The following is a 26,680-nucleotide window of genomic DNA, read 5'->3' as shown; positions in this document are numbered from 1 at the left end:
GGTATGATTTTCCAATACCGTCAAAACCGTTAAAAAAAAAAAACATTTAAATATTTGTACTGTTTAAATAAATACCTGCAGTCAACTTTTGCACTAAGTAATAGATAAAGCAGATTGCGTTCATCATTTTGCCTTTTAGATTATTTTTCATTGTGAAGCTTACCGGTACTCGTTTCCCAGTTACGTTTGCCAAATAAATTCTGTGCTAAATAAATTCTCTCCAGCTGGGCAGCTGTCATTAGGCCCAACACTCTGGAAGTAGCTTGAATGAATAGGTTCACTGCAGTAAACGCGTGTCTTGGTCTTGGCCACTTACCTCCGCCTTGGCAAAAACTGTGTGTACAGTTTTCGAACCACACCGCAATTCTGAGTGTACAGTACACTGCCCGTTTTCAAGTCAATTGGCTAATTTTCATGCCTCTGACATGCGCTAATGATAAATAATGGTGTACCTGTCTATAGTTTTCTCTGCAATTAGTGTTAATTATTGTGATTGGCTCACATTTGAATAGTACGGTGTACCCCTACTATTTTATTTTCCCGGGACGCTGTACCGGACCACACCGGCTTACTTTCACCCCTGGAACCAGCTGTTAGTTATGCAACACATCAAACAAGTGGACTGTCTGGGGGTACTCGAGGAGAGTTTTGGGAAACACTGGTCTATACAGTCTGATGATAACATTTAATGACGTTCCAGAACCTTCTTCTACAAGGAGGACAAAATAATTCAAATGCAGCAAAAAGAAACCTTCCATTCCGCACTAGTGAGTCGTGGTCTCTTGTGGAGCTAACGAGCACCCAGCAAATTCACGACTGAAAAGGGAAACAGTGGGCCTTAGTTACAGTTAAAGAGGCTCCACTGCTCCAAAAATATTCTCTTGCTCAGTATGAGAAGCTCAACCTACGCATCTGCAGCCAGATATTCAGGCAATAATCAAAATGCTCAATCGCTGAGCAACAATGTATCATGTCAAGTGGAAGGAATATCTAGTTAAGGATGTGTAATTATGAAGTATAGTCAATTCAAATGCTCTCCTCTTAGACAAACAACTGTGGTTCAGCTCAAGCTCAGGTTTATTTCTAGAAAAGTTGCATGACAGATTTTACAGGGATAAAATAGTGTAATAAGTCAGTCTTATCAGTAATAAGGTTACAATACATGTCCAAAAATATTCGGACACCTGCTCGTCGAACATCTCATTCCAAAGTCATGGTAATTAATATGGAGTTGGTCCCTCCTTTGCTGCTACAACAGCCTCCACTCATCTGGGAAAGCGTTCCACTAGATGTTGGAACATTGCTGCGGGGACTTCCATTCCATTCAGCCACAAGAGCATTAGTGAGCTGATGTTGGGCGATTAGGCTTGGCTCGCAGTCAGCATTTTAATTCATCCCAAAGGTGTACGATGGGGTCAGGGCTCAGGGCTCTGTGCAGGCCAGTCACGATGGGGTCAGGGGTCAGGGCTCTGTGCAGGCCAGTCAAGTTCTTCCACACCGATCTTGAGAATCCATTTCTGTATGGACCTCGCTTTGCGCATGGGGGCATTGTCATGCTGAAACAGGAAAGGGCCTTCCCCAAACTGTTGGGGAAGCACAGAATCGTCTAAAATGTCATTGTATGCTGTAGCGTTAAGATTTCCCTTCACTGGAACTAAGGAGCCCAAACCATGAAAAACAGCCCCAGACCATTATTCCTCCACCAAACTTTACAATTGGCACTATGCATTCGGGCAGGTAGTGTTCTCCTGGCATCCGCCAAACCCAGATTCATCCGTCGGACTGCCAGATTGTGAAGCGTGATTCATCCCTCCAGAGAACACGTTTCCACTGCTCCGGAGTCCAATGGCGGCTAACTTTATACCACTCCAGCCAACACTTGACATTGTGCATGGTGATCTTAGGCTTGTGTGCGGCTGCTCGTCCATGGAAACCCATTTCATGAAGCTCCCAACGAACAGTTATTGTGCTGACGTTGCTTCCTGAGGCAGTTTGGAACTCAGTAGTGGGTGTTGCAACCTATGTATAGCCTATGGAGATTGCATGTCTGTGTGCTCGATTTTATACACCTGTCAGCAACAAGTGTGGCTGAAATAGCCAAATCCACTAATTTGAAGGGGTGTCCACATACTTTTGTATATATATTTATATATATATATTGTGTATTTGTACTGTACTGGGTTAACATGATGAGATAAGCCTAATGTTTGGGCAGTCGTTCCATTTGAGAATAGAGGGAGAAATCACTGATGTACAGATATCTAAATAGGTAAGGTGATATACAGTAGGTTAAATATACAGTAATATACAATACCGATATAGATGCCAGGTAAAATGAAAAGAAAATGTGACTCTCTCAGATGTATAGTCAAGGTTTCATCCTGTTGGTCTGCATTTGGTCCAAGATAGTCACATGAGTATACCTATAGAGCAGCAGGTGACGGTGGGCCAGAGGAGAAGCCACTTGAGGATGACTCATGAACCCTACAGTATTACCTCACCTCTTATAGAGTCTGCTGGCTCACCCCACTTGGTTTAATAAAGTGACATCTGATTTGACTATTTCTGTTAGTACAGACACCGTCTTAAACGGTCACCTCACCACTCTATCCTGGAGGTGACATTGCCCAAAGGCAACGTTTTCCTTAATCCGCTGATGGGAAGGTTACAGTTGCCTCTGCTTTTAATAAAATATTTGCTGTGCTCTGTGTCGTTTGCAAAACCACAGTTAATCTCCCCAGGTTGGAAGAGATAAGACTGGGCCATGTCAGTGTTCCACCTCTCTCTCCCTGTAGCATGCCCAGGCACAACACTGTATTGTGTGTTTACAACATGGTTCCTCACAGTCAGTCACTGGGGGATTCCTTTCTATTCCCTCAGTTCAAGGCAAAGCCCAGAACCCCTCAGTCACAGCTGTAAGACCCCAGCTCCACCTGCCCTGACCATGACTCCCAGCAACAGAAAGAAGGAACATTAGTCAACAGTTGAAAATGAGGAGGAGGGGGAGAGATCATGAAGAAAGAAGTGGAAGAGGGGACAGGGTATTAGATAGGCAACCAACTTTTGTATATGTGCTATGAATTGACATATCAAGTGAAAAGTGGGCATTTTGTTCTGTATTGAAGTAGAAAAATATTCTGTCCCTTGAGGCATTGAGGTAATTACACAACAGGTTAGGGCTTGTCTGCAACCTTCCACTTCCTACCTGACTGTTCGGCAGTCTAGTGCAATGCAATCTTCACTATGTAAACACATACTGCAGGTGTTGGCCATTACATACTTTCACAATGGCTCAATAGATCATGTTCACCCAATGACAAAAATAGGTATGTGAAGCAGTAAGGGACAGATCAAAATGTACTGGGGGGGGGGGGGGGGGGGGCTGGTCCAACTCAAGGTGTCATAACAAAAAAATGTGACCCCCCCCAAACTGTCCCTCCCCTTCTACAGTAAAATAAATGTAACACCCTCTCCCCTCATAGGATTAACTCAAAATAATGTTTACGACCACAGATAACTCTAGCGACCCTGTGTTTATAAACATGGATATCGACTTTGTCACTTCAGCATGCTTTTGTGGCACAGTCAAAACCACGCAGGGCTACGGGCCAGAATGTTGAGGCTTCGCCGAACACCACAGACGAACTCACTCTCCCTGCCTGTCTACGATCAGAGCTGGCTGCAGACAATGATCAGCTGGGAGGAATTCAGATTTTCAACATTTTGATGCCATATTTATAATTATATAAAACACATGCAATGAATTTTCCACCAACAGGTTTCTGTGCCAATGCACCACACAACCAATACACAAAGCATACCAACGTCGGGCACTTCCACATCATGGTTTGTGTTTTCAACCCCAAAATCAATAGGGCAAAAAAGGATACCTAGTTAGATCTACAACTGAATGCATTCAACTGAAATGTGCCTTCCGCATTCAACCCAGCCCCTCTGAATCAGAGAGGGGCTGCCTTAATCAACATCCACGTCATCCGCGCCCGGGGAACAGTGGTTTGCAAAGGAAGAGAAACTTGGAATCCAGAGAGATAGAGAAATGCAGGTGGCATGACACTGTGACGTTCATCTCTTTATGTCAGATGGCTACTGCGTCCTACTAAACAGATAGAGACGTACAGAAGATGTCGTACATGTTCTGTCCAAATACCTTGTAGAACGATAAGCGTTATATTGTTAGATTATAGGAGTAACTCTGGTAGACCTGAAACAGTTTTCCTCACTTCAAGTTCAACTGTAGTCAGTTGGCGCGCCGGTGCACACTGCCTTCATATCATAGGCCAGCAGCAGCTAAAGCTTAATAATAGCCATACCAAACCTTTATAAACGTTTCTAAACTTTATTAGGGTAATATCAAAAGTAATTCAAGCCATTGTTTATAGGGAAAACTAGCAGGGAAATACGCAGTACCCTCCCCTATGCCCCTCAACAAAAAAAAAAAACTCCCCACCGAGAGAAAAAAAAGCAAAAAGAATGACAACCCTCCCCTATTTTGAAGTAAAGTACATTTCGATCTGTCCCTAAATACAACTAACAAGATATGATTGTTACAGTAGTCTGAACTGTGAAGCCAGGCAACACAATCTATTTTAGTTGCTATGTGCACATGCACAACAGTAAAAAGTGATCACCATGGAAAAGCCATTATAGGAGACCTCACCACAGTATCAGGGCAATATTATAGTGTTATATACACATTATTACATGTTACACAAAATATTACAATCCACACTGTCTGCACCCAAACCTAAGGACCTGAGTTTTTGTCCCCTTGCGTGACACAGCCTTTACACCACCTACACCACCTACCACCTACGCACTGCCACCGGTTCGGTAGTCACTCACCTGAAATCACTGGGCTCCATTTCTTGGGCTCCATGTCCGACTTGTCAAAAGTTCGGGACTTCCTCCGGAACGCGACCCGTCTGAAGTCTTCCATACCCTTATCCTCCGATGACCTTTCCAACATCGAAAAGATTCACAGAGCGAACAGCTCTATCGGTAACATTAATCACGCATTCAAATGTGCAACTGACAGTCAACATATTACAGAAAAATTCCATTTAATGTCAAAGAATTCCTAAATCCTATTTATCATTCACCGCTAAATGAAAGAAAAAAACGTATTGAAAAATCACGTGGCAGGTTTATTTTCCCGGATATGTGCCACAATAAAGTTATTGAGCGATGCGTGCGCACTGCTCTGCCTTTCTGGGTCAACATCATCATCCGGTCAGCTTATCTCTTATCTCTCTCTGTACAATCACCTTGGAGTTGGAGTAGATGGTTTCAAACCCCGCCCTGTTTCACTGTTGCTCTCATTGGAGGAACCATCTCTCCCCCATACCCTTTAGAAAGGGAACCAGAATAATTTCACTTAAAAGGGATCAATATTGCAATATGAAGATATTGTAGCTTCGGGTGGGTATTTAAAAAATAGAGCACAGAACCTGGAAGGTGTTTTGCATACAATCTACTGTACAATGAAGACGGGCAGGGTTGTGCTACTGATTGTAGCCTAATAAACAGCCATAATGATAGGGTGACATTTTCAAAGACATGCAAACTGTTATGAGAAGGATGACATAAGGTTATCATTATCATAATTGAGAAGAAAAAAGACTCTTGCAGAGGGCACTTACTCTGGTACAGTCCAACCAGGCATAGGGCCATAGCCATTCATACTGTACTGAATACCAGTGTGACTGTTAAATTAAACAACCATTGTGTACTCTTTCTCGGCTACTGTATGATTCATTTCCTAGTGTTTTTTCTCACTTCCTCTATGTCAGGTTGTTACTACTGCTGCTCTACATACTGTATGCTTTGAAACTTAATGTAATATATTCAACTTACAATACAGTTATTATACTGTAATAATAACCAGCATAATACAACAACAAAAAAAGGTAGGCGTGAAAGGTCAATCTCCAATTGATTATCAAAATAAAACATCATCACGACTGCCTCTCACCTGCATGAAGTTAACACATGCAATACACCCTCTAGACTTAAGATGCTATCATTTCATCAATCATATAAGATAATTGAGATTCATTCACACTATGACAGATCATCAATCTAGGAGCTCTACTGGCTTGGAGAGGCACTTCACACCATCTTACCTGTTGGTTAGTTGCCTCTCGTTCCCTTTCCCTCTCTGCCTGTCTGTCTGTTCATGGCTGTCACGCTCCTACCTTGATCAGAATAGCACCATACAATGTCTTAACATATGGAACACTCCTTTATGACCTATGATCACTGTGATGAAGTTAAAGACAACTAAGCTGAAACAACTCACATTTGCCAGCTAGTTTTCCAGGGGTGGTGTGTGTGCAGTTGCCAAGAACTTTACTTTACAGTCCTTTGCTCTCCTTTGAACAAAACTCCTAAGTCCTCTTTTTTTTCACTTATTGATTGCTGGCACATTGCTAACTTGCTGACCATATCATGAAGACTAAGACAGTGATTGTGTAAGTCATTCTGTAGCTAGCAAGTATTCTTGGCTTCACGTTCCAAGCAGCGGATGCCTGTTAAAAATAAAAGTTCCTCAACTTTGTTGGGCGGGGGGGGTGGGGCATGTTACCGGCTTCTAACACTGCCCTCTGTATCACAATCTTCCACTGATAAAGTTAACCTGTGCAGAGAACCAAGGCAGTAGGGTAAATGATTCTCCATAGATAGACACCAGTCGTACACTAGACTAACTTTGGACCTCACACATATTTTTCATACTCTACTGTTCCACCAGAGGTTTTAGAATAAAAACAAGTGATTCCACAAACATAGACAGAAATCAAATCAATGTAAACATGTATACAGTACAGAAGTTGCATACCCATTCTCCACTGCAAATTAACATGCTTTCACCTGTGCTTATTGTGTGGATTCCAAGGGTGATTGTTCTTTATGGCTACTATACACATCTTACCAGAATATCAGAATCCACCTTTATGGTGTGATTCAATTCATGTAGAACTGTAAGAAAAATCTGTCTCAATGCCTCTGGCTCATATCCATAAGAAACTAGATGTTCAGATTGCCCCTCAATAAACCTGGTTGGTCAAACATAAGACACAATCATTATTTGATTTGATTTGATTTGATTTGAGAGAGAGAGAGAGAGAGAGAGAGAGAGAGAGAGAGAGAGAGAGAGAGAGAGAGAGAGAAAATGTGAATCAGGTAAATGATTCATGCAACATTAGGTAGATTACATCATCAACATGATCAGACAGTTTGGTTCTAGGCTCACCTTGAATTAATGTTTCAACCTAGAAAAAGAAAAAAGTCTGTTTCGACCAGATCACCAAACCTCAATGCAAATTGATCTGAAGGTGTAGGGATGACTCACAAAATACACCCGGTATCCTGGAAGCCTTTGGGATTTATCGCTGTTTTCATTTAGCTGGTTAGTGTGATGTTATTACATCCGGCAGAGTAGAGATATTTATGGCTCTGTTAACCGGGAAGAGAGATGCCTGGACAGAGATCTCACCACAGTCATTGAACCTGACAGAGCATCCAACCAAATATAAACAAAGTCATGTCCAGTGCTGTTGCTTCAGTGGATAGTCCTAATTGTGCTTGTAAAGAAGGATGTTTGGAGGAGAGAGTAGCTTACCTTTAGTTTGAACCTATTTAGTTCATACCCCGTTAAAATGCCTGATTACTGTCATCTCTTTTGGGTTAGACAGAGTGAAACAAGCGATCCCTTATACATAAACAACATGAAGCTTAAGACGAGCCAATTCCAATGTCCTTCGACAGAAACATGGTACTACTGGGGCAATGTGTTATCTGAACTGTGTAAAAACTAAACCAAGGGGTGTCATGTCACACATGTCATGATCAAGTCAAGTCAAACCTGTGCAATTCAAAAGGCCACATCCAGGCCTACAGACCTAGACCTCACTTCCTCATCTCCTACCTTAGAGACTCGAGACTATGTGAAGTACGATCTCAACTCCATGACAAACATAACCAATCGCATCAGCAGTAAAAAAAAAAAGAACGGAAGTAAAAAATATAATCTTTATGCCATGCAAAAAAGTTATATAAAAACAAGCATCTCAAGTGTAGTTACGTTAGATTGGTCATTGAAATCAAGAACGCCCATCTCATCAAACATTATCCTTGTAATGCAATATCACATCCATTCAATTAGTCTTTCCGCATTGATGTCAAATTCAATGTATTCTTAAACATGACCATGGTAGAAAAGACAGAACCACTTACACATGTAGAGATTATGCTTACAAACAGATGCTTTTACGTCTAATATTCTGTCTAGTCTGTTAGGAAAGTTTGTAAAGCCTTTCACGTCACCAAAAAGAAACGTTGTTATTGACGGAACATTTCTGGCCACACTTGTAGGATATAGACCATCCAAAACCTTGTTATATTCAATTGGGAAAGAGGTTTTTGTTCTATCGATTTTTTATTTTTTTTAAAGATTGCAATAAGGACATAACAGCCATAGTTGAATGAATCTGAGCTAAATCAATCCTCATTATTTAAGTCCGAGTACCACAGCAATAATACACATCTTGAATTCCATTTTCAAAGAATGACCAAGAAACAATCAGATGATATCACATGCAAAATCAAATAAATAAATTGATGAACAAACACAAATCAATAAATAACCAGTTAAATAGATTGGTCAGCTAAATAGATCATAAATAATCATATAGATACAGGACATTGTTTAAGTCAATTTGTCACTCTGGTGTTTGCACTGCTGTCCGGTCCGCCAGTCTCTCTCTCGTGGACAGGATGTGATGTTATTCCAGCCCAACCAATGAGGAGTATCCCGAACTTGCTCTGTAACCTCACCAACCGGGAGAAAGTGTGGTATGTGGAGGAGGGGCTTGCTGAGGGGACACAAAGACTAGGCACCAGGATGGGGTGCCAGGTTGAGGGAGATGGGAGACAGGTGTCCTTAGTGCTGTGTGCCTCCGTGAGGGCCGGGTCCATGGGTGTGGGTGCTCGAGTCCTAGGGGCCTTGGGGGCGAGGCTGCTGGGCCATTGAGGGGGACCTTCTGGAGAAGGTTGGTGTCTGGTCCTCCTGGAGGGCCGTCACAATGTTAGGACTCGGACTGCAAGGAAGACGGGAGGGAGAAGAGAAAAGAGCAAGAGAGGAGTGGAGAACAGGGGAAAAAGTCAAAAGGACATGTATGCCACTGGTGCTATAAAGTGCTCAGAAATTAACAAACAAACAAATGGGAGGGACAAAAGTGTTCCTAAAAACAACAGAGATGGAAATTGTTCAAATTTCAGGAGGGGAAGAACATTCAAATATTTTGGGAGGAGAGTTGACTTGCTTAAACAACACTATGACCAAGAGAAGGAATAGTAGACAGGACATCAGTTACTTATTTGCCTGTAGGGATGATTCAGAGGCAATGAGATCTACTGTATGGGTGGGTTGTAGGGGGCTGGTTGGGGATTGTAGTGAGATGAACTGAGTTAGCTCTGTAGGAAATTGATCTAAGTAGAAGTAGATGATCTGCATTAAGTAGATGAAGCAGAGTGTTACTGGTGACAAAAGCTTCATGCAAAACCAATGCATGTGCTAACACTAATTACAGCCCTTATACTAAGCAATACAGTTTCAGTGTAGCTGTGTCATAAATACCAACGCCTCGTGCTGTGAGTCAGAAAAATACACAAGTCTTCACGCCTTAATGAGTTTCTTAAGCTCAGGCTTCTGTGTGTGTGTGTGACTAGATGCCTGTTATGTAAATGTGTTTGATCCATCAAGTACGGTATAGTAGTGCGAATATGAACTAATATCAGTGGCTTAAGAACCAGCCGTGCGGGGCATGCTGTGCGTGTATCCTGCAGGCCCAAGTCACAAGGAGAGCGAGTGAGAGAAGCGGAAAGAGACAGGAGGGGATGTAGAGCTCAGGCCTCTAGGACGTTACCTGTGGACTAGGGAGACTCTCCTTAGTGGTGGGGAGAGTGGCGATACTGAGGCAGAGGAAGCAGGCTGCTGACAATCTACAAGAAACTGATACATTAGACAGATATACAGAGTGGTGACAGTCAGGGTTAGTGGGACAGACAAAGACATGGGTGGACAAGACGGGAGGAAAGACTTGTCAGGGACAAAGAGACACAGGGGACTCGTCACGTAATAACTCAACATGTCCGAGGAGAGGACGTCGGTTGTGGAACCTTTTGCTCTTTCAGAGTATAACATTAGAGCATAATGGCATTGTGGTGATTATGCTTTTAGTAGTCATGCTTGTAATCACTTTCATTTGACTGGAATATCACATTCTGCAAGTTAATATCTTACTGTAATACAGTTCATTTGAGTTAATACAATCTGCGCACTCTTAAGTTTTTTCTTCTGATTTATTTGCCTAGAAAGTAAATGATTCGTGCTTTCTACCGCCTGACATACCACAGTAGTTAATATTGTGTGAGAGAAGTTGTTTATGTTTCTATGAGAGAGAGAGAGAGAGAGAGAGAGAGAGAGAGAGAGAGAGAGAAAGAGCCAGAGAGAGATAGCAGGAGAAAGGGAGCTCTCTGTTCATTTTCCAAGGCCAATAAAGTACTTGTGTATCACTGAAAGACTGCTCGTTATTCAAAACCAGCCTCGTCTGACCCAACTGACAAGGCATTCCTCTGTCCATCCTTCGAGGAGGACGGACAGCACTGCTAAGGGGAAAAACACAGACACACATAGAACATTTACGCACAGTTTCAAATCCAGTACTGTATTTTTCTGTGCTGCACCAAAAGAGAGACATACAAACAAACAAAAACCTAATGGCGACTGTCACACGGAGCAATTAACTGCTGCTCATGTAAGCCTATGGGCTAAAAACGAAGCAGCATTTTTAGATCAGATAAGTGATAATATCATACACAATTGTAACACATTAATGAATGAATGACCCTGCAGTCTTGGGTTTTTATTTTATAGAGTCAAAGTGCAACCCATGTTATCCTATAGGGATTGGACTTGAATGTACATGGACATTCTTCACCTCAGATTGTGTCTATAAAAACATTTGACCACTGTAGGAGCCAAAAGCTAATAACCACAGAGAGGTGAGTGTAATTTAACTTGTTATCCATGGTAGGGACATGAGGGCCAAACAGCATTTGACAGGAACGACTCATTGGGAATTGTTAAGACACTGCCATCTGCAGGCACTACATGGCATGTGCATAGGGTTGCTTTGAACTGCTTGGGTGTTCTTTTCAGGGTGTGTTATCAGTGTAGTAGGTCTGGGTAGGTGGTTAGAGTGTCACAGAGAGGAGGTCACACTGGTTTCCATGCTGCTCTGAATGGTATATCTGCATATAAACCATGTATATTCTTCCTCCTGGATCTGACTGATCAAAGTCACATGCATGCCACAACAAAAAGCTATCAACATTGACAGAAAAAGCATCATAGATCAATCACTCAGTTTCCTTCTCTCTCTCTCTCTCTCTCTCTCTCTCACTCACACACACACACACACACACACACACACACACACACACACACACACACACACACACACACACACACACACACACACACACACAGTTTTCTATATTAATAATAGACTCTAAGGACACAATGATGTCATGCTATAGTATGCTGTACGTAGTATAGTGTAGAGAAGGGGCAATTGATTGTGGCACTGAATAGGGCTGTAGACTTGTGGAAGGGACTTCTGTCAAATGCTTTTTGCTCCAGATTCGATGACAATTCAAGAGTCATGTTATTATCATGGCTTGAACATGTTAATCAAACTAGAACGATTCCTTAAAATCATAAGACGTGGCAAAGGAGTCAACGTTGACCAGATTGGCCCACATTCAACAAATCTGATTTAACAAAGTGGATATTCGTCAAATCCGTCATGATTTATGTATTGTAACAGCCCACAATGTGGTTACTTAAGTCCAATTTGGATATATTTGGCTGTTTTTGCTGCATAACATGTAGAAGTTGTCCCTCTTCAGGTTAAGAGGAAGTGACTGCTAAATGCTAACTCCCGTTTGTATGAGCTAGTAGCATACATGTAGCTATCATACAGAAATCGTTGATGGCAGTCAACGCTGTTTTTAACTGGAACGCAGTTGATTGGTAACGATGACATGTGTTGGGGTTGACATTCATACAAACATTATACTCCGATTTTTACCTCAACATAGTGTGAAATACAACGAGGAGAACCCCTGGATCTTTCCCCACGCGTTTCCATGGCAATTCCATTGGTTTGGTCAAGTTCCATTGACCCCTTTACCGCGTCTATTTTGATGACCTGAATTATAATATGATTTGCAGAGTCATCAAAACGGTTTCATTTCTAGACTGTGTCAGAGAGGTACTGTAAGGTAGCCTACATAGTAAAGAAGCCTACCATAGAGAAATAGATACGGTGCCTTTCTCTGCTTTACAAACAAAGATTCCCTGAGATTTCAACCAGGCTTTATATTTTCTGTGTCAAACATTCATAGGGATAGATAGACCAGAGATGAGCAACTTTGATGGGGGCGGGGGCCCCGAGTTGCTTGTGGGTCTGCATTGCCCATCCCTGGGATAGACTGAGGAATTCCAATGGCTATTAGTGTCTGTGTTTCAACTGTGTAAATCATCCACTGGGTGGCGCCCAATGAGACACACAGAACAGAGTAACAGTGTAGCTCTGTGCACAGTTTATGGATGGTCGGAAAAAGCAATGTGTATATTGATTACAAACAGACTTTGATTATACAAAGTGAATAATTAACATAGGCAATGACAACAACAGGGGAATTCAATGGCCTAACAATGGAATATAGTGGACAATAATTAGGTTGTATGATATGAGGACTTGGCTACAGCACTTCACTTCTACTCTAAAAGCTAACAGTTTATGTGCCAAGAGAGGAAGTAAAAACCTATGTTATACGGAATCAAATATCTCCAAAATGTAGAAGTATCCTTCACTCCATCTTAGCTCATTATGCATAACAAATCCTCAGAAAAATTACTAAAACTCAACTTTATTTGTCATAGAAATGTCACATTTACTGGTATATTTCTAACATATATTTCATTTCTTCCCTAAATCCCTTCATTTACAGAAATGAGCCCCAAACTATAAACAGACTTGATTATTGTCTGCAGATGGAACGAGCTGTGTTGGGCTCCTTCTCATAGCCAATTCCTGAGAAGAATGTCACAGTACTGCATAGTCATAGGTCAAGCCAGACACTGGAAACAGGAAACCAGTCTGTCCTCCTCCCTGTGTCCCACCCACCCACTTGGACTAGGGCTAGGGCATCTTGGAACTGTAGGCGTGAGGGACTGGGTTGCTGGGAGATGTGACCAGAGCAGAGGGGCGAGGTGCGTCTTTTTGGGTACGAGTTCTGACCGACCCCGGTGACAAGTGTTGCCAAGTCTTAGGAATGGGTGAGCGGTAAGGAGACACGGGGGCGGAGCTAGGAGAGTGCGGACTGGAGTCTCGACTGTTAACGAGTCGACAGCACTCTAAACTCAGCGACTCTGGGTCAATGATGAAGGTCTGAGTGCCCAGGGACCACTGTGGGTGACCCAGGGGAGGCAGAGAGGAGACCAGGGATGAGGTCTGGGAAGTGCCTCCGTCTGAGGCCGACCAGGGGTTGGAGGAGAGGGGCAGCTCCAGGGAGGGAGGGCTGCAGAGGGTCAGGGAGGTGTTGAAGGTGTGGGAGCAGGTGGAAGAAGGGCTGTGTATCATGGTGGGGCTGGGGGGAGCTGTGAGGGCGGCTCGTCGACTTACTTTGGGCGGGCTGCTCTTGATCTTGGGCACCTTGGCGCCGCGGCCGCGGTCCCGGGTCTGCTCGGTGTCAAACTCCAGGTCCTCCAGGCGTTGGGTCAGGGCCAGCTTCTGTTGGATGGCCATACGGAGCAGGGAGTTCAGGGTCTTCTTCTCATCCTCCGCCGCAGCCAGCTGTCTCTGCATCTCATCCAGCTGAGTCACATACTCATCACACCTAGGAGAGAGAGAGAGAGAGAGAGAGAGAGAGGGGGACACAACACTAGGTCAATAAACTAAGAAACACCCTTGTGTAAGCCGGGGAATACACACTCAAACAGTGAGATTGAATACACACTCAAACAGTGAGATTGAATACACTCTCAAACAGTGAGATTGAATACACTCTCAAACAGTGAGATTGAATACACTCTCAAACAGTGAGATTGAATACACTCTCAAACAGTGAGATTGAATACACACTCAAACAGTGAGATTGAATACACACTCAAACAGTGAGATTGAATACACTCTCAAACAGTGAGATTGAATACACTCTCAAACAGTGAGATTGAATACACTCTCAAACAGTGAGATTTACCAGAGGCCCAACTCATCGTCTTTGCACAGTCTTACACATCGGTGTTGTAATTGACTGCATGAGATCCCAGAATGCCACTCACCTGGTGGCAAACATGGCCCTGAGAGAGGAGAAGGTGGCGGCGTCCTCCTTCAGAGCCTTCAGCTCGTTCCTCAGCTTCATCATGGTCTCTGTCACCATGCACTTCTCATTCTCATACTTGCTCTTTAGATTAGCCAGCGCCCCCTCTGCAGTCTGGAATAGAGAGTGGGGTTAGGGTTAATTGTGTAGTTACTTTCATGTTATCAGATTATAAACAGTGTATATTAGCCACTTTATATCTCCAACAAAAAATTTGTCAAATTTAATGCACTATGCAAAGGAAAACTGATCAAACCTGTTGGATAATGCTGAGAACAGTGTGATGACTTTCCCAGGTACTCAGCCCTAGCCTAGTCCCAGATCTGCTTGTGCTGTCGCCAAACTCCTACGGTCATTGGCGAGACAGCACAAACACATCTGGAACTAGGCTAGGTACTCAGTTCTCTGCTCTTCTCACCTGTTTGTTGGCTTTGAGCACCAGCCTGAGCGTGGCAATCTGCTCCCTCTTGGTGCTGAGGAGGGACTTGAGCTTGAGGATTTCCTCCATGCAGGCCTCCTTGTCCTTGTCGAACAAGGGGGCCAGCTCTCGGGCGGCTGCCCTCTGTCGAGACAGCTGGAGGGAGCGGTCCACGGCTCTCTGCAGGTGTTTGATCTGATCCCTGATGATGGCGTTCAGGTTGTAGATGTTCATGGGCTCCTTACGCAGGTCTCCGCCCGCCTCGGGAGGGACGGAAGAGGAGGAGGGAGAGCCGTTGGAGCTGTTGATGACCGGGGAGGCAATGGGGGTGCGGATGGGGTTCCCCTGACTGCCTGGTGCTGGGGACTCCCTCCCTGTTGTCCCGTTGTCCCCACTGGGGGGGTCTTTGGAGGGCGAGTCCATGGGGCTCCGGGGGGCCTCTGAGAGCCCAGCGTTCACGGCGGCGAGGCGTCTAGCCAGGCGGGGGGATAGAAGTGCCCGGGGGTCCTCAGAGCCCTTGAGGCTGCCGCTGCGAGTGTTACGGCTCTGACGGTAGTAGTCCAGCATGACGCGGTTGGGCGTCTCATTGTTGCAGAGACACACGTGGTGGTAGAGCTGGGCCAGTTCCTCGCTGAATGTCACCAGCTCGTCCTGCGCCCTGTTCAGCATGTCGTGGCTCTCCGTGGCCACGCCCGTCGCCGCCTGTAGTTCCGCCTCCAAACGGGCCACCTTATCGCGGGCCTCGCGGCAGCTCTTCTCCAGCCGTTTGACCTGCTCGTCCAGAGCTTGGACCTTCCCATCGCTGCTGCTCCACTCCTTCCCCTGGCCCTCCACACATTGGTTAGATTTCTCCTTCAGAGCTTTTAGCTCCACCTTTAGGTCGATCACCTCGGTTACCGCCACCTTGTACTTACACTCCAGAATCTCCATCCCGTGGATGTTCACCACGTAGTCGCGGCGACCGGGCGCGGGCAACCCGTCGTGCGTCTCGGACTCCTGGGCGTCGGCCATCTCCTTGTCACTGTGGAGGCGCTTCATAGCGTTGACGCGCTCGGTGAGGCGGTGGACACACTCGTGCTGCTCGGTCAGGGCCCCCTGCGTGTGCTGCAGCTGGGTCTGGGCCTCCTGCAGGTTCATCAGGAGGCTGGACTTCTCACGCTCCACCTAGAGGACAGGAAGGACATACTGCAGGGTGAGGACCACTCAGACCATACCAGCATTACCACAGACACAAAGTTCTGAGGTTCACTTAACAGTGCGCTTCGCTAAGTTCAGGAACAGTACGGTCAACTAAAAACACTGAATGATAGTGTATAAACGGTCAGGTCCAGTATACTGAAAGAGCGTCGCGGAAATACTGATGTCATTGCACTTCCTAGGTAAAGTACAAGGCTGTTGAGGCATATGGCAGGGAAGTACAATGTATCACGGCTTGCTAGTCACAAATTAAGCATAACCCCCCCCCCCTGCACGAGATTCCAGTAATTGAACTCAAGCTCTGTTTAATGTCTTTTTGGTCAGAGGAGTGTGTCAGTCATCCGGTCCACCCAGTGCTGAGGCTTTGAAACCTTATTGATCCCCAACGGGAGGAGGCCCAGGAAAATAAAATGTCAATGGGTTCAGCAGTACAGTACCTGCTAGCTAGTCCAATAAATAACCCCGTCGGACTATTGTGTGTGTAGGATGTACACTCTACAGACAGAGATAAAGAGACATCACAACACAGGCAAAGCACAACCTGTGAGTCGATTCATAGAATGTATCCATTGATCTGTAAGCATTCATGGCATCAGCCATCAGATCTCTCAGTTTTCACCCATAGACTGTACAGTAGACTAAAACACATGCATCTCAGTGGATATCGTAAGGAATCATTACAAACCACTTTTATGCCATACTTTTACGACAAATGTTTATATTGTATTTTATATGTCTGCTATCTGAGATAAATATAGTAAATCTAATGTAATGCTTGGTGGAAACAGATCTAAATTACAACACAGTGAGGATGACAAATTAAAACCGCCCCCTCCTGAAAGCAATTAAGAGCCTGGTGTTGTTTACTTCAGCGACTTAATGGAACCTTGATTAATCCAAGAGGGGACATCCATTTGAAGACAAATTCAAACCTCTAGTGATACATTTTGCATCCACAAATCATTCATTTCCCCACTGACCTCAGCAAGAGAAACAAGTGTGGACCTTGGCATAGATTCATAGTGTCTGGAACTCTGTAGCAGGGATGCAACACCATTCTTCCATGAGAAATTCCATCATTTGGTGTTTTGTTGATGGTGGTGGAAAACGCTGTCTGAGGCACCGCTCCAGAATCTCCCATAAGTGTTCAATTGGGTTGAGATCTGTTAACTGAGAGGCACACGAGCACGCACGCGCACACACGCACACACACACCTATGTTCCTTTGAGACCCCTCTTTCAAAGTCACCAAGATCTCTTCTTCTAGCCATGGTTGCCTAAATAATGGGCAACTGGGAATTTTTCCACATGACCCTAGGCACGGTGGGATGTTAATTGCTTTATTAACCACACCTGTGTGGAAGCACCTGCTTTCAATCTACCTTGTATCTCTCATTTACTCAAGTGTTTCCTTTATTTTGGCAGTTACCTGTATGTACTGTATGTACAGTATGTGTGTGTTGTCCTGTGTATCCTCCCTGTGCATATGCGTGTTGTCCCTCTGTGTTCTCTCCTTTCCCTGTGAGGGATTCTGTACGGAGCGTAGTAGCACTGCTCTGTCCCAGCAGCCCGTCTCTCTCCCTCTGCCTTCCACTCTCCTCTGGATCCGCTGCCCTGACAGGCCTCCCCATGGCAGATGCCGTACACTCCTCCACGCCACCGCTCTGCCGTTCTACTCTCCCCTGTCTGCCAACATCCACAGATGTCCCCAAAATCTTCCAAATGAGACCCAATGGCCCTCTTGAGATGGAAGTCTTCAGAAAGACCAAAACAGCTCCGAAACTAGTCATTGGTAAATCATACGGAGCGTGGTCACAGACTTATGGTCTGCTAGATAATAAAAGATGGACGACATCTGACAGGCTTTTTGTTGTTGTCTTGTTCCCAACCTTGTGATTGGTTGGCTGCTGCCTGCAGTAGTGTGATGAAAGAGGCAGGTTGTTCGGTTGTCTAATCTGAAGGCTGACACTCCCATTCCCTAATGAAATGTGCTGTGGACAGAGGGGGTCGATAACCATGCCCTAACGCATTAGGTGTGCAGGCCAAATCGCTGGTTTTGTCTCTCTAAGTAAACCACAATGATTTGCTCAGAGCAAATGAGGAAGGTGGTCGGATGGAAGGGATTAAAAGACTCCCTGGTAACAACAAAGACCTAGGTACAACCTCCCAAGGACATTCACATAGTGTCACAACAATCACTCAGCCTGGTACAAGATCTGCTTGGGCTGTCTGGCCAACTCCTATGGTCATTTTTACCTGACAATGACCATAAGAGGTGGCAAGACAGCACAAACAGATCTGGGACCAGGCTAACAATCACTCAGACATAGTAGTGAGAAGAACCCACTATGTTTCAGCTAGAGTAGAGACCCACCTGAAGGAGCTGCTGTTTGAGTTTCTGTATCTCAGACAGGTTGAGCTCACTGAAGAGGTCTGACACAGGACCGTGCAGCCCTTCCCCCTTCCTGGGCAGCCGGTAGTCGCCGTTCACCTTAACCAGTCCCAGGTGGCCGTTACAGTCGCTGTTGCTATCCTCATTCCCATTGGTGCCATTGGGCATGGCTGTACCATTACTCCCAACCTCTTCTGTGGCGAACTTGAGCCCGTCGACCGTGGCGGTGAGTGCCAGGTGGGCTCCGGCCCCATATACACTGTCGCTGAGGGTGATGTGGTGGGCCAGCTCCTTCCTCAGGCTGTTCTTCTGCTCCCTCTCTATCTTCAGGGCATCCAGGGCCTCCTCTAGCTGGGACTGAGAGATGTCCTTCAGACGCAGAGCATCTTCCAGCTGGCTGTTCAGCAGCACAGTCTCCTCCTCCAGAACCTTGATCTCATGCTTCAGACCCTCATACTCCACCTGGGGGAGAGGGGGAGCAGGGGACAGACAGAGGACAGGAGGAAAAGGGACACACAGATAGAGAACACACAGACAGAAAGGACACAGATAGAGAACACACAGACAGAAAGGACACAGATAGAAAACACACAGACAGAAAGGACACAGATGGATGACATACAGACAGACAGGACACAGATGGATGACACACAGACAGAAAGGACACAGGTAGATGACACACAGAGAGAAAAGACAGATAGATGACACACAGAGAGAAAGGACACAGATAGATGACACACAGACAAATGACACAGATGGATGACAAGGATAATAAGTCATATACATTGTTAGTAGTTTTAAAGTCACAATCAGCAGATCAAACACTAACCAATTGTTATCCCCACCCCCATTTCAGTAAAAAGCTGAGGGATATGTAGCCACTCTCAAATTCATAGCCAGAGCTATGGATGCAATGACTGACCATCCATGATATCAACATACAGTTGTATCTATGTTTTGAGGCTATATAGTGTTTGTTTTTATTTACTTTGTTAACAAACATTGTGGTAAAACAAGTTTATATTTAGTGTTCTGATGGGGTACGAGAGTTGAACTAAGCTCATGGGGCATTTCTAAGTTATATTCTTCAAGAATCAATGGGTACATATCATTAATATATATGTCCAAAAGATGTAGCAACTGCAGATTGCCTCTTTTAAGGTCAGACAATAAGGAACTTGGATGAGCTGATTCAACATTTGAGTAACATCATTTGCTATGACTGTGTATGAGTCATTTTTAAGATGTATTGATGACTGTGCAAGGTAAACAATAACGGTAATGGCTGAGAGACAGGCGTGGCTGTCTGTACTGTGTGTGCGCTAAACCATAACAGCAATGGTGTTGATGCTGACCTGGTTCTGTTTGAGTGTGGACACTAGTTTCTGGAGGGTGATGTTCTCCTCCTCCAGCTCGGTGTAGTCCTGTAGGAGACGGGCCTCTCTGAATTTACACTCCCTGATCTCCTCCCTCATCCGGCTCCGCTGCAACTCCAGCACCTCATTACTCTGGGAGTAGAGAGGAGCGAGGGAAGGAAAGTGAGGGCAAAGTCAGGTCCTAATCTGCAAACAGTTCAACACATCAAGTACATACTGTATAATCATTCACAAAACATGTTTAAATCACATAGAATCGTTTGACTGTGTGTAGATCCACTGCTGGCCGCCAAACTACCGCATCTTTACTGGGTAGTTACAACATGACGTAATTACTGTATATTAACTACAGTATGAACATCTATGTGGCGAAACACAAACTAAAACAGTCTGGCATGTGTCAGCACTACTTTGTCTCTCTGTTGGCACCATAGTACGTGAATCAGTGGCATATTGCTGCATGTTCTGAAACTCCTGGATGCAGTAATAACAGATGCCTTTGTTCTGCTGGATCTATAAGTCCAGTCCAGATACCTGGCCTCTTGTCTCTCTTTAATGCACCAAATCTAAATAGGCCACGCACACGCACACAGTATCTCCTCTGATGTGTTGATGATAATCAGACTGAGACTCTGTCAAACAAATTGCCCCCCCTTGAGTTAAAAGCGAAGACTCAGCACTCTCCTTTGCAGCAAGATCAGGGGGGGGGGGGGGCAATCGCAGAGAACAGAGGCAGTAGCCATAGAGATCTGAACATGCTGTGGTGGATCAGATGATATATTAGGTGGGAGAAATTCTAGTAGTGACCCGAAAATGTCATAAATCTGGAGAATCGGTTACAAGTCGGGAAGATGAGCCTCAGCAGCGAAAGCTCCGCGTTTTCATGTGGATGTCAACGCCAAGATACACACAAAAAGAAGAAAAGAAGACCACTTAGATATCAGAGCACTCTATCTCCTCTTGTTATCCCTTCCAGAAGACACCCACCCACCTCGAGACACACTATACAGCATTGTAGCACAGCGTTGCTACTCATCGCGATGCAGCACTTCCCCCTGTTGCTACCTCGAGGCAACTTACCACGAAGACAATAGAATGGCAAAAATACATTTGGGAAAAACAGCTAACAAACAAACTCTGTGACATTACTGTTTATTGTATATGACCCCTGAGGGTTGCTAATGGACAGTGTTTTCTCATGACATATTCGTCACAACGCAGGGCATAAAGACTAATTCCAGGGGGATTACTGGCCAATGATCTGCCAGCGAGGGTCTATAGAGGCTGGGGTCTATCAGAGTCTCCTCCACACCCCCATAGGGTCAGGTCAAGGCCAGTGCACCGTCAAACACCGGCACAACACAGCCACAATGGTAAAGGACTACACTGAGGCCCATTCTACATCAGGACCAGGATTCATTTCAACAATGCAGGTTAACAACTAGCGACAGGCCAGAGCTTATTTCATTTACAAACAGTATAATACACAGAGCCTACTATTAACCTAGTCTCTATCCTTTGGCCTCCGAGCCTAGAAAAACACTTTCTTCACTGCATTCCATTGGTTTTCCTAGATGCAAATACTGCTGAGACAGAAGCTGTTTGGAATCCACATGAAAGCAGCTGATTAGACGCAGTCAGAGACAAATGAAGTCCCTTGTGTAGCTGCAGCATCTGTCTCCCGCATAAAAAAAAAAAAGGCGGGCTTCTAATTGATATGCGCCGCACAGGCAAATGAGGTCTACACAGCAAGGCAACAGGCTAACCAACAGATCATCAAAGAGCCAAGGGCTGCCCTGGTCAGAGGAGGCAGAGACAGTGTATTGGCTTGATTAAATTAGGCACAGTAAAAATGGGAGGCTGAGGGGCTGGTCGTTTTAAAGAGCAACAGCCAGAATATCCTTTCATTCATTAGGAGGCTTTTCATAGGGCAGTACCAATGGTTTCTGGCCCAATTACATGTGTAGCCTATGTAATCTTTCAATATGTTTTAGACTTTGGTTGATTGGTTAAATGATTTATAATCTTATACATCCGAGACAAATTATATTGGTCTTTTACAAAGATTTGAATCACATTAACTGGACTGACATTTTTTGGAAAGCTTGGTATGACAAGTGAAGCGGAAATAAACATTAACTGTGCGACCCCAGAGGTCCCTGCCAACAGCGTGTGGAGCAGCTAATCTAACTAGTGAATGAACTGCTGCGGCTCCCAGGCTGGGAGGGTACAGTCTGCCCTGCGCTGTGTGATGGGAGAGCAGCCCGGCTCACTCGGGGACGCACATGTGCCGAGCTCAGGGCATTTCTCTTATTCCCTAGCTTAGCACAGGATTTGCCTTCCACAATGGGGTCGTGGCCGCAGCAGCGTCTGACCCCGGCCAGAACCCCTCTGCGACTGCAGACACGCACGTAACCCCCCCTCCCTCCCTCACACACACACACACACACACACACACACACAAACACTCTGCATGACCCCTATCCACTCTTCAGAGTGGCCCTGTGACCGCTACTGTATCTAACACAAACACCACCACCACCAAAACAGATCAGCAGGGAAGAAATGAAGACAAGCAAGATGCACCTCATGTTAATCTACAAATCTAAATGTGGGACACTACAGTACCGACTACAGGCTACATTGTGTACACAACATCACACTGTGGATTCACAGTAGCCCACAGTGGAAAAGTGAAACCATGTCCCAGCTCAAACTGTACTACAGCCTGATACTAGTCTGAGGTGTGAGTAAGTGACATCAGCGGTCAAAGGCCACTACTTCGCTGTTCTCCTGCAGCACGGCGTTGAGCCTCTCGCTCTCGTTGGACGCGTTGGACGCCACCGAGCGGCTCAGCTTCAGCTCAGTCTGCAACTCCAGCAGCCGGCCCATGTAGTAGGCCTCCTTAGACGCTGACTCCTGCAGCAGTGACTCCTCGTTGCTCTCGCCGTCCTCCGCCACTTTACGCTGGTTGGAGTAGGCCTGGCCAAACGCCTGGGGAGACAGAGAGGGAATAGATTAGAATAAAGAATAGATACAGTACTTGGTTAGAACGTAAACTGGTCCTGGAGAGGCAGAGGGTTAGCCGCGGTTAAGTGCCTTGCTCAAGGGCACAATGGTAGTGGTAGTAATGATCTGAAACCAGCAGCACTCAAGTAGCCAGTTCAGTCCACACCTTTAATGGCAAAACATCTTATACACTTTGGATATGGTTATGGAGAAGACTATGTCCCACCAGGGCCATTCTTATCACCTACAAAGCTCCAGGGTTGTCCCTCTTGGCATCAAGGGTATTGTGCGATGATATTTCAGCCCCTGTCTCAGATCAATAGACACAGTGTCCCCATTCTCCTGACACAGGTTTTCACACAGCGCTCCGAGCTGACTTGTCATGACAAAGGAATCCTGGCTTTATGCTTGATTGAGGTGATCACAGCAGTGATCAACAACAGCAGAAACCACTCAGCCAATGACCCCTGGATACCGGCCATGTTCGAAAGGTGGATCCTGTTCACACCTGTAAAGGCTACCTCTACAGCACCAGGGTTGCATTCATTAGGAACCAAACAGAAGGAAACAGACTGAAATAGAGAGTGATTACATGGCCTTGTCCACTAAGAAATGCTCATTTTTATTTATGTTGCATAGACTACGATCTACAGGTAACTGCCAAAATAATGGAAACACTTGAGTAAATGAGGGATACAAATTATATTGAAAGCAGGTGCTTCCACACCTTTCTGAGTTAATTAAGCAATTAACATCCCAGCATGCTTAGGATAATGTATAGAAATGCTGGGCAGGCCATTATTTTGGCTACCTTGGCTATGCCAAGGATGACAATGCCCCCATCCAAAGGGCACGAGAGGTCACTGAATGGTTTGATGAGCATGAAAACGGTGTAAACCATATGCCATGGACGTCTGTCATCAGATCTCAACCCAATTGATCACTTCTGGAGTGTCGCCTGAGACAGCGTTTTCCACCACCACCAACATAACACCAAATGACGGAATCTTCTTGTGGATGAACGGTGTCGCATCCCTCCAATAGAGTTCCAGACACTTGAAGAATCTATGCCAAGGTGCATTGAAGCTGTTCTGGCTCGTGGTGGTCCAACACCCTATTAAGACACTTTATGTTGGTGTTTCCTTTATTCTAAGCAGTTACCTGTAGGTCCCATGAGATGCGAATGAACACGTTCTACCTATTTACATTATGGCTTATCTTCCCACAGAATCCATGTAATGTAAGGTCAAGTGTAGAAGATTAGAGTATGAAATGAGATTAGATTTTTCTTTTTGACTACTTGCACAGAAATGTTGCTTTGCAGGCTCCTACAGGCACGCGTGCACACGCACAGCTTCTGCGACACTCCTACAGGCTCACTGAATAGCACGCAACACCATATCCCCCAGCAGGTCTTAGCCAGAACGATGTCTACGATGGGAGTTAGTACCTGAAGAGGCCTCAATGAAGCGCTTACTCCGAGACAAGACACCATCGTTTAGGAGGTGTAGAGGAACGTTTAAATTGTGGTAAGAACGAATATATGTTATGGTTCTTGGAAAGACTTGGTTATACATTCATGTATCATTTTTATTTATTCAGGGGATCATATTAATATGACTAAATGAGGCCTGAGTATATCATGAAAAGCAACAAACAAACAAAAAATCAGGTAACGTAGTAGATACTGTATTGTAGTAGACTATGCCCTGTGTGTGTGTGTGTGTGTGTGTGTGTTCAATTCATTTGAAGACAATTATAACATCACAATAAAGAAGCAAGTTAGAACATTTGAATGTGATAATACCACAATTGAATACAGGAACTCCAGCAGCATGTTTGAATGTAGAATATTGATAGGCACCAGTGTTGTTTTGGAACTGTTTTGGTGACAACAATTTGTGTGTGTTTTTTTTTCTTCAATGAGATTGTTTTCCAAAATGGTGGATAACATTTCCGAACCTATTTCAGAGGACATTGAAGTTGAATTTCAAAATACAAAAAACAAGGGTGAGAATCAAACTTTGTGTGTATTCTTATCATTTATTCCCAAGGTTCGTGGCTTATGGCTTTTTTGACTTGCGTTTTTTCTTTCTCTCTACAGTTTAACAGGATACTTCGGCGTCTGTATGTTGTACTGGGAGCGCTGGCCATGCCAAATAGGGCTGTTAATCTCCCAGTACATTCAGCACCTGCCAGACCAAGAAAAATGCTCTCTGGTCGGTATGCAGAGCGTCGTGAAGGCACAGAGCTCTGATTTTCACCAAACTGTCAGAGAAGCAGAAGCCTCGGTGGCCAGACAGCCCAGTAGAAAATCTACGACTTCTATGGAAGAGGAAGGCTGAATCTAAACATGAGATGGTACCCCCACGGGGCAGTGCAGGGTCTGACAACTAAATGTTATATTTTTATGTACAATACACAAATGTTTGAAAAAATACATATTCATTTCGCATGAAGAAATCTCAATAAAAAAAAAGAGTAATCACAATTTTACAGTTAAATTGAAATGTATTAAAATACTGTAATAATGATCTTATCCTTTGATTTAATTATGGGCACAGTCTATTCACAGTATCAATCGGGCCGACACAGGAGAGCCACGGCTGCCGTCAACTCAGCCACCTCCTGGTCCTCTGACGGCAGCCGTGGCTCTCCTGTGTCGGCCCGATTGATACTGTGAATAGACTGTGCCCATAATTAAATCAAAGGATAAGATCATTATTACAGTATTTTAATACATTTCAATTTAACTGTAAAATTGTGATTACTCTTTTTTTTAATTGAGATTTCTTCATGCGAAATGAATATGTATTTTTTCAAACATTTGTGTATTGTACATAAAAATATAACATTTAGTTGTATTGCTAGGTGACTAGTTGTGCATGTCTGAGCGACAGAGGTCTGGACAGAGAGTTGGCTCCTCTCAGATGTAACAGTCTCAGTACCACACTCCCTCAAAACCATACCCAGATGGACGATTCCCCCAGAGAGCTTGAGATACTCTCTCTGATTGGTCAATTAATAATTCAGGAACACTGTTTCCACCTCATCGTCATCATCTCTCCAACATCCCAGAAGAGGAATGAATAATTCATAAGATATAAGCCTTTATTACTTGTAGTCATACTACCTTAAATTAACTTATTTCTCAATGCACCATTTTTCTACCACACTTAATTACTAATTGATTTTTGAGTCAACATCACAACTCAAAGTGTTGAATAAGCAGCGTGCAGCATTTGGAGATGTATTTGTAGACAGGGGTAATTTATTATGGTTAAATCCCTTGTGCTCCAGTGCAGATCTTAATGCAGGGTGAGCGCAATAGAGCTTCATGTGGATGAAGTTAAAGCTCCCCAGAAAAAGTTGTGTGTAACTACAAGCTGATGATTTAGCAATTAAGTTACCAGGTTTGACCAGCTGTCTGTCACGCCTTGGTCTTAGTGTTTTGTGTTTTCGTTATATATTTTGGTCAGGCCAGGGTGTGACATGGGTTTACGTGTTGTGTTTCGTATTGGGGTTTTATAGGATTTGGGATTGCTATGATTAGGGGTGTGTCTAGTTAGGCTTGGCTGCCTGAGGCGGTTCTCAATCTGGAGTCAGGTGATTCTCGTTGCCTCTGATTGGGAACCGTATTTAGGTAGCCTGAGTTTCGCTTTGTATTTTGTGGGTGATTGTTCCTGTCTCTGTGTAGTGTTCACCAGATAGGCTGTAATAAGTTTCACGTTCCGTTTGTTGTTTTTGTATTTATAAGTTATTTCATGTATCGCCGTTTTCTTCATTAAAGATCATGATTAACCACCACGCTGCATTTCG

General features: G+C 44.5%; 2 protein-coding genes across 3 annotated transcripts in view; both read right to left on the bottom strand.

Moving 5' to 3' along the window:
• Window positions 1-5,227, bottom strand: part of fgd4a (FYVE, RhoGEF and PH domain containing 4a) — a 107,493-nt gene extending 102,266 nt beyond the window's left edge. The window contains exon 1 of the mRNA XM_020481059.2: window positions 4,864-5,227. Coding sequence (XP_020336648.1) covers window positions 4,864-4,987 — 124 coding nt within the window. The 5' untranslated portion in view covers window positions 4,988-5,227. The remainder of the gene's footprint in view (window positions 1-4,863) is intronic.
• Window positions 5,228-8,436: 3,209 nt separating this feature from the next.
• The window catches only part of bicd1a (bicaudal D homolog 1a), a 97,316-nt gene continuing 79,072 nt past the window's right edge, over window positions 8,437-26,680 (bottom strand). Inside the window, exons 2-9 of one of the 2 annotated variants that reach the window (XM_020481056.2) lie at window positions 22,634-22,846; window positions 19,832-19,984; window positions 18,459-18,938; window positions 14,888-16,051; window positions 14,432-14,583; window positions 13,773-13,986; window positions 9,945-10,020; window positions 8,437-9,116 (exon numbers count right to left, since the gene is read on the bottom strand). In XM_020481056.2, the coding sequence (XP_020336645.1) occupies window positions 9,967-10,020; window positions 13,773-13,986; window positions 14,432-14,583; window positions 14,888-16,051; window positions 18,459-18,938; window positions 19,832-19,984; window positions 22,634-22,846 (2,430 nt within the window). In that variant the 3' untranslated portion in view covers window positions 8,437-9,116; window positions 9,945-9,966. Of the gene's footprint in view, window positions 9,117-9,944; window positions 13,987-14,431; window positions 14,584-14,887; window positions 16,052-18,458; window positions 18,939-19,831; window positions 19,985-22,633; window positions 22,847-26,680 lie in introns of both variants that reach the window. The other variant, XM_031822995.1, reaches the window with a different exon arrangement.

This window comes from Oncorhynchus kisutch, linkage group LG4, assembly GCF_002021735.2.
Source record: "Oncorhynchus kisutch isolate 150728-3 linkage group LG4, Okis_V2, whole genome shotgun sequence".
Classification (NCBI taxonomy): domain Eukaryota; kingdom Metazoa; phylum Chordata; class Actinopteri; order Salmoniformes; family Salmonidae; genus Oncorhynchus; species Oncorhynchus kisutch.
The sequence above is the reverse complement of the archived record's forward strand: the minus strand, read 5'-3'. Positions and strand labels throughout refer to the sequence as shown.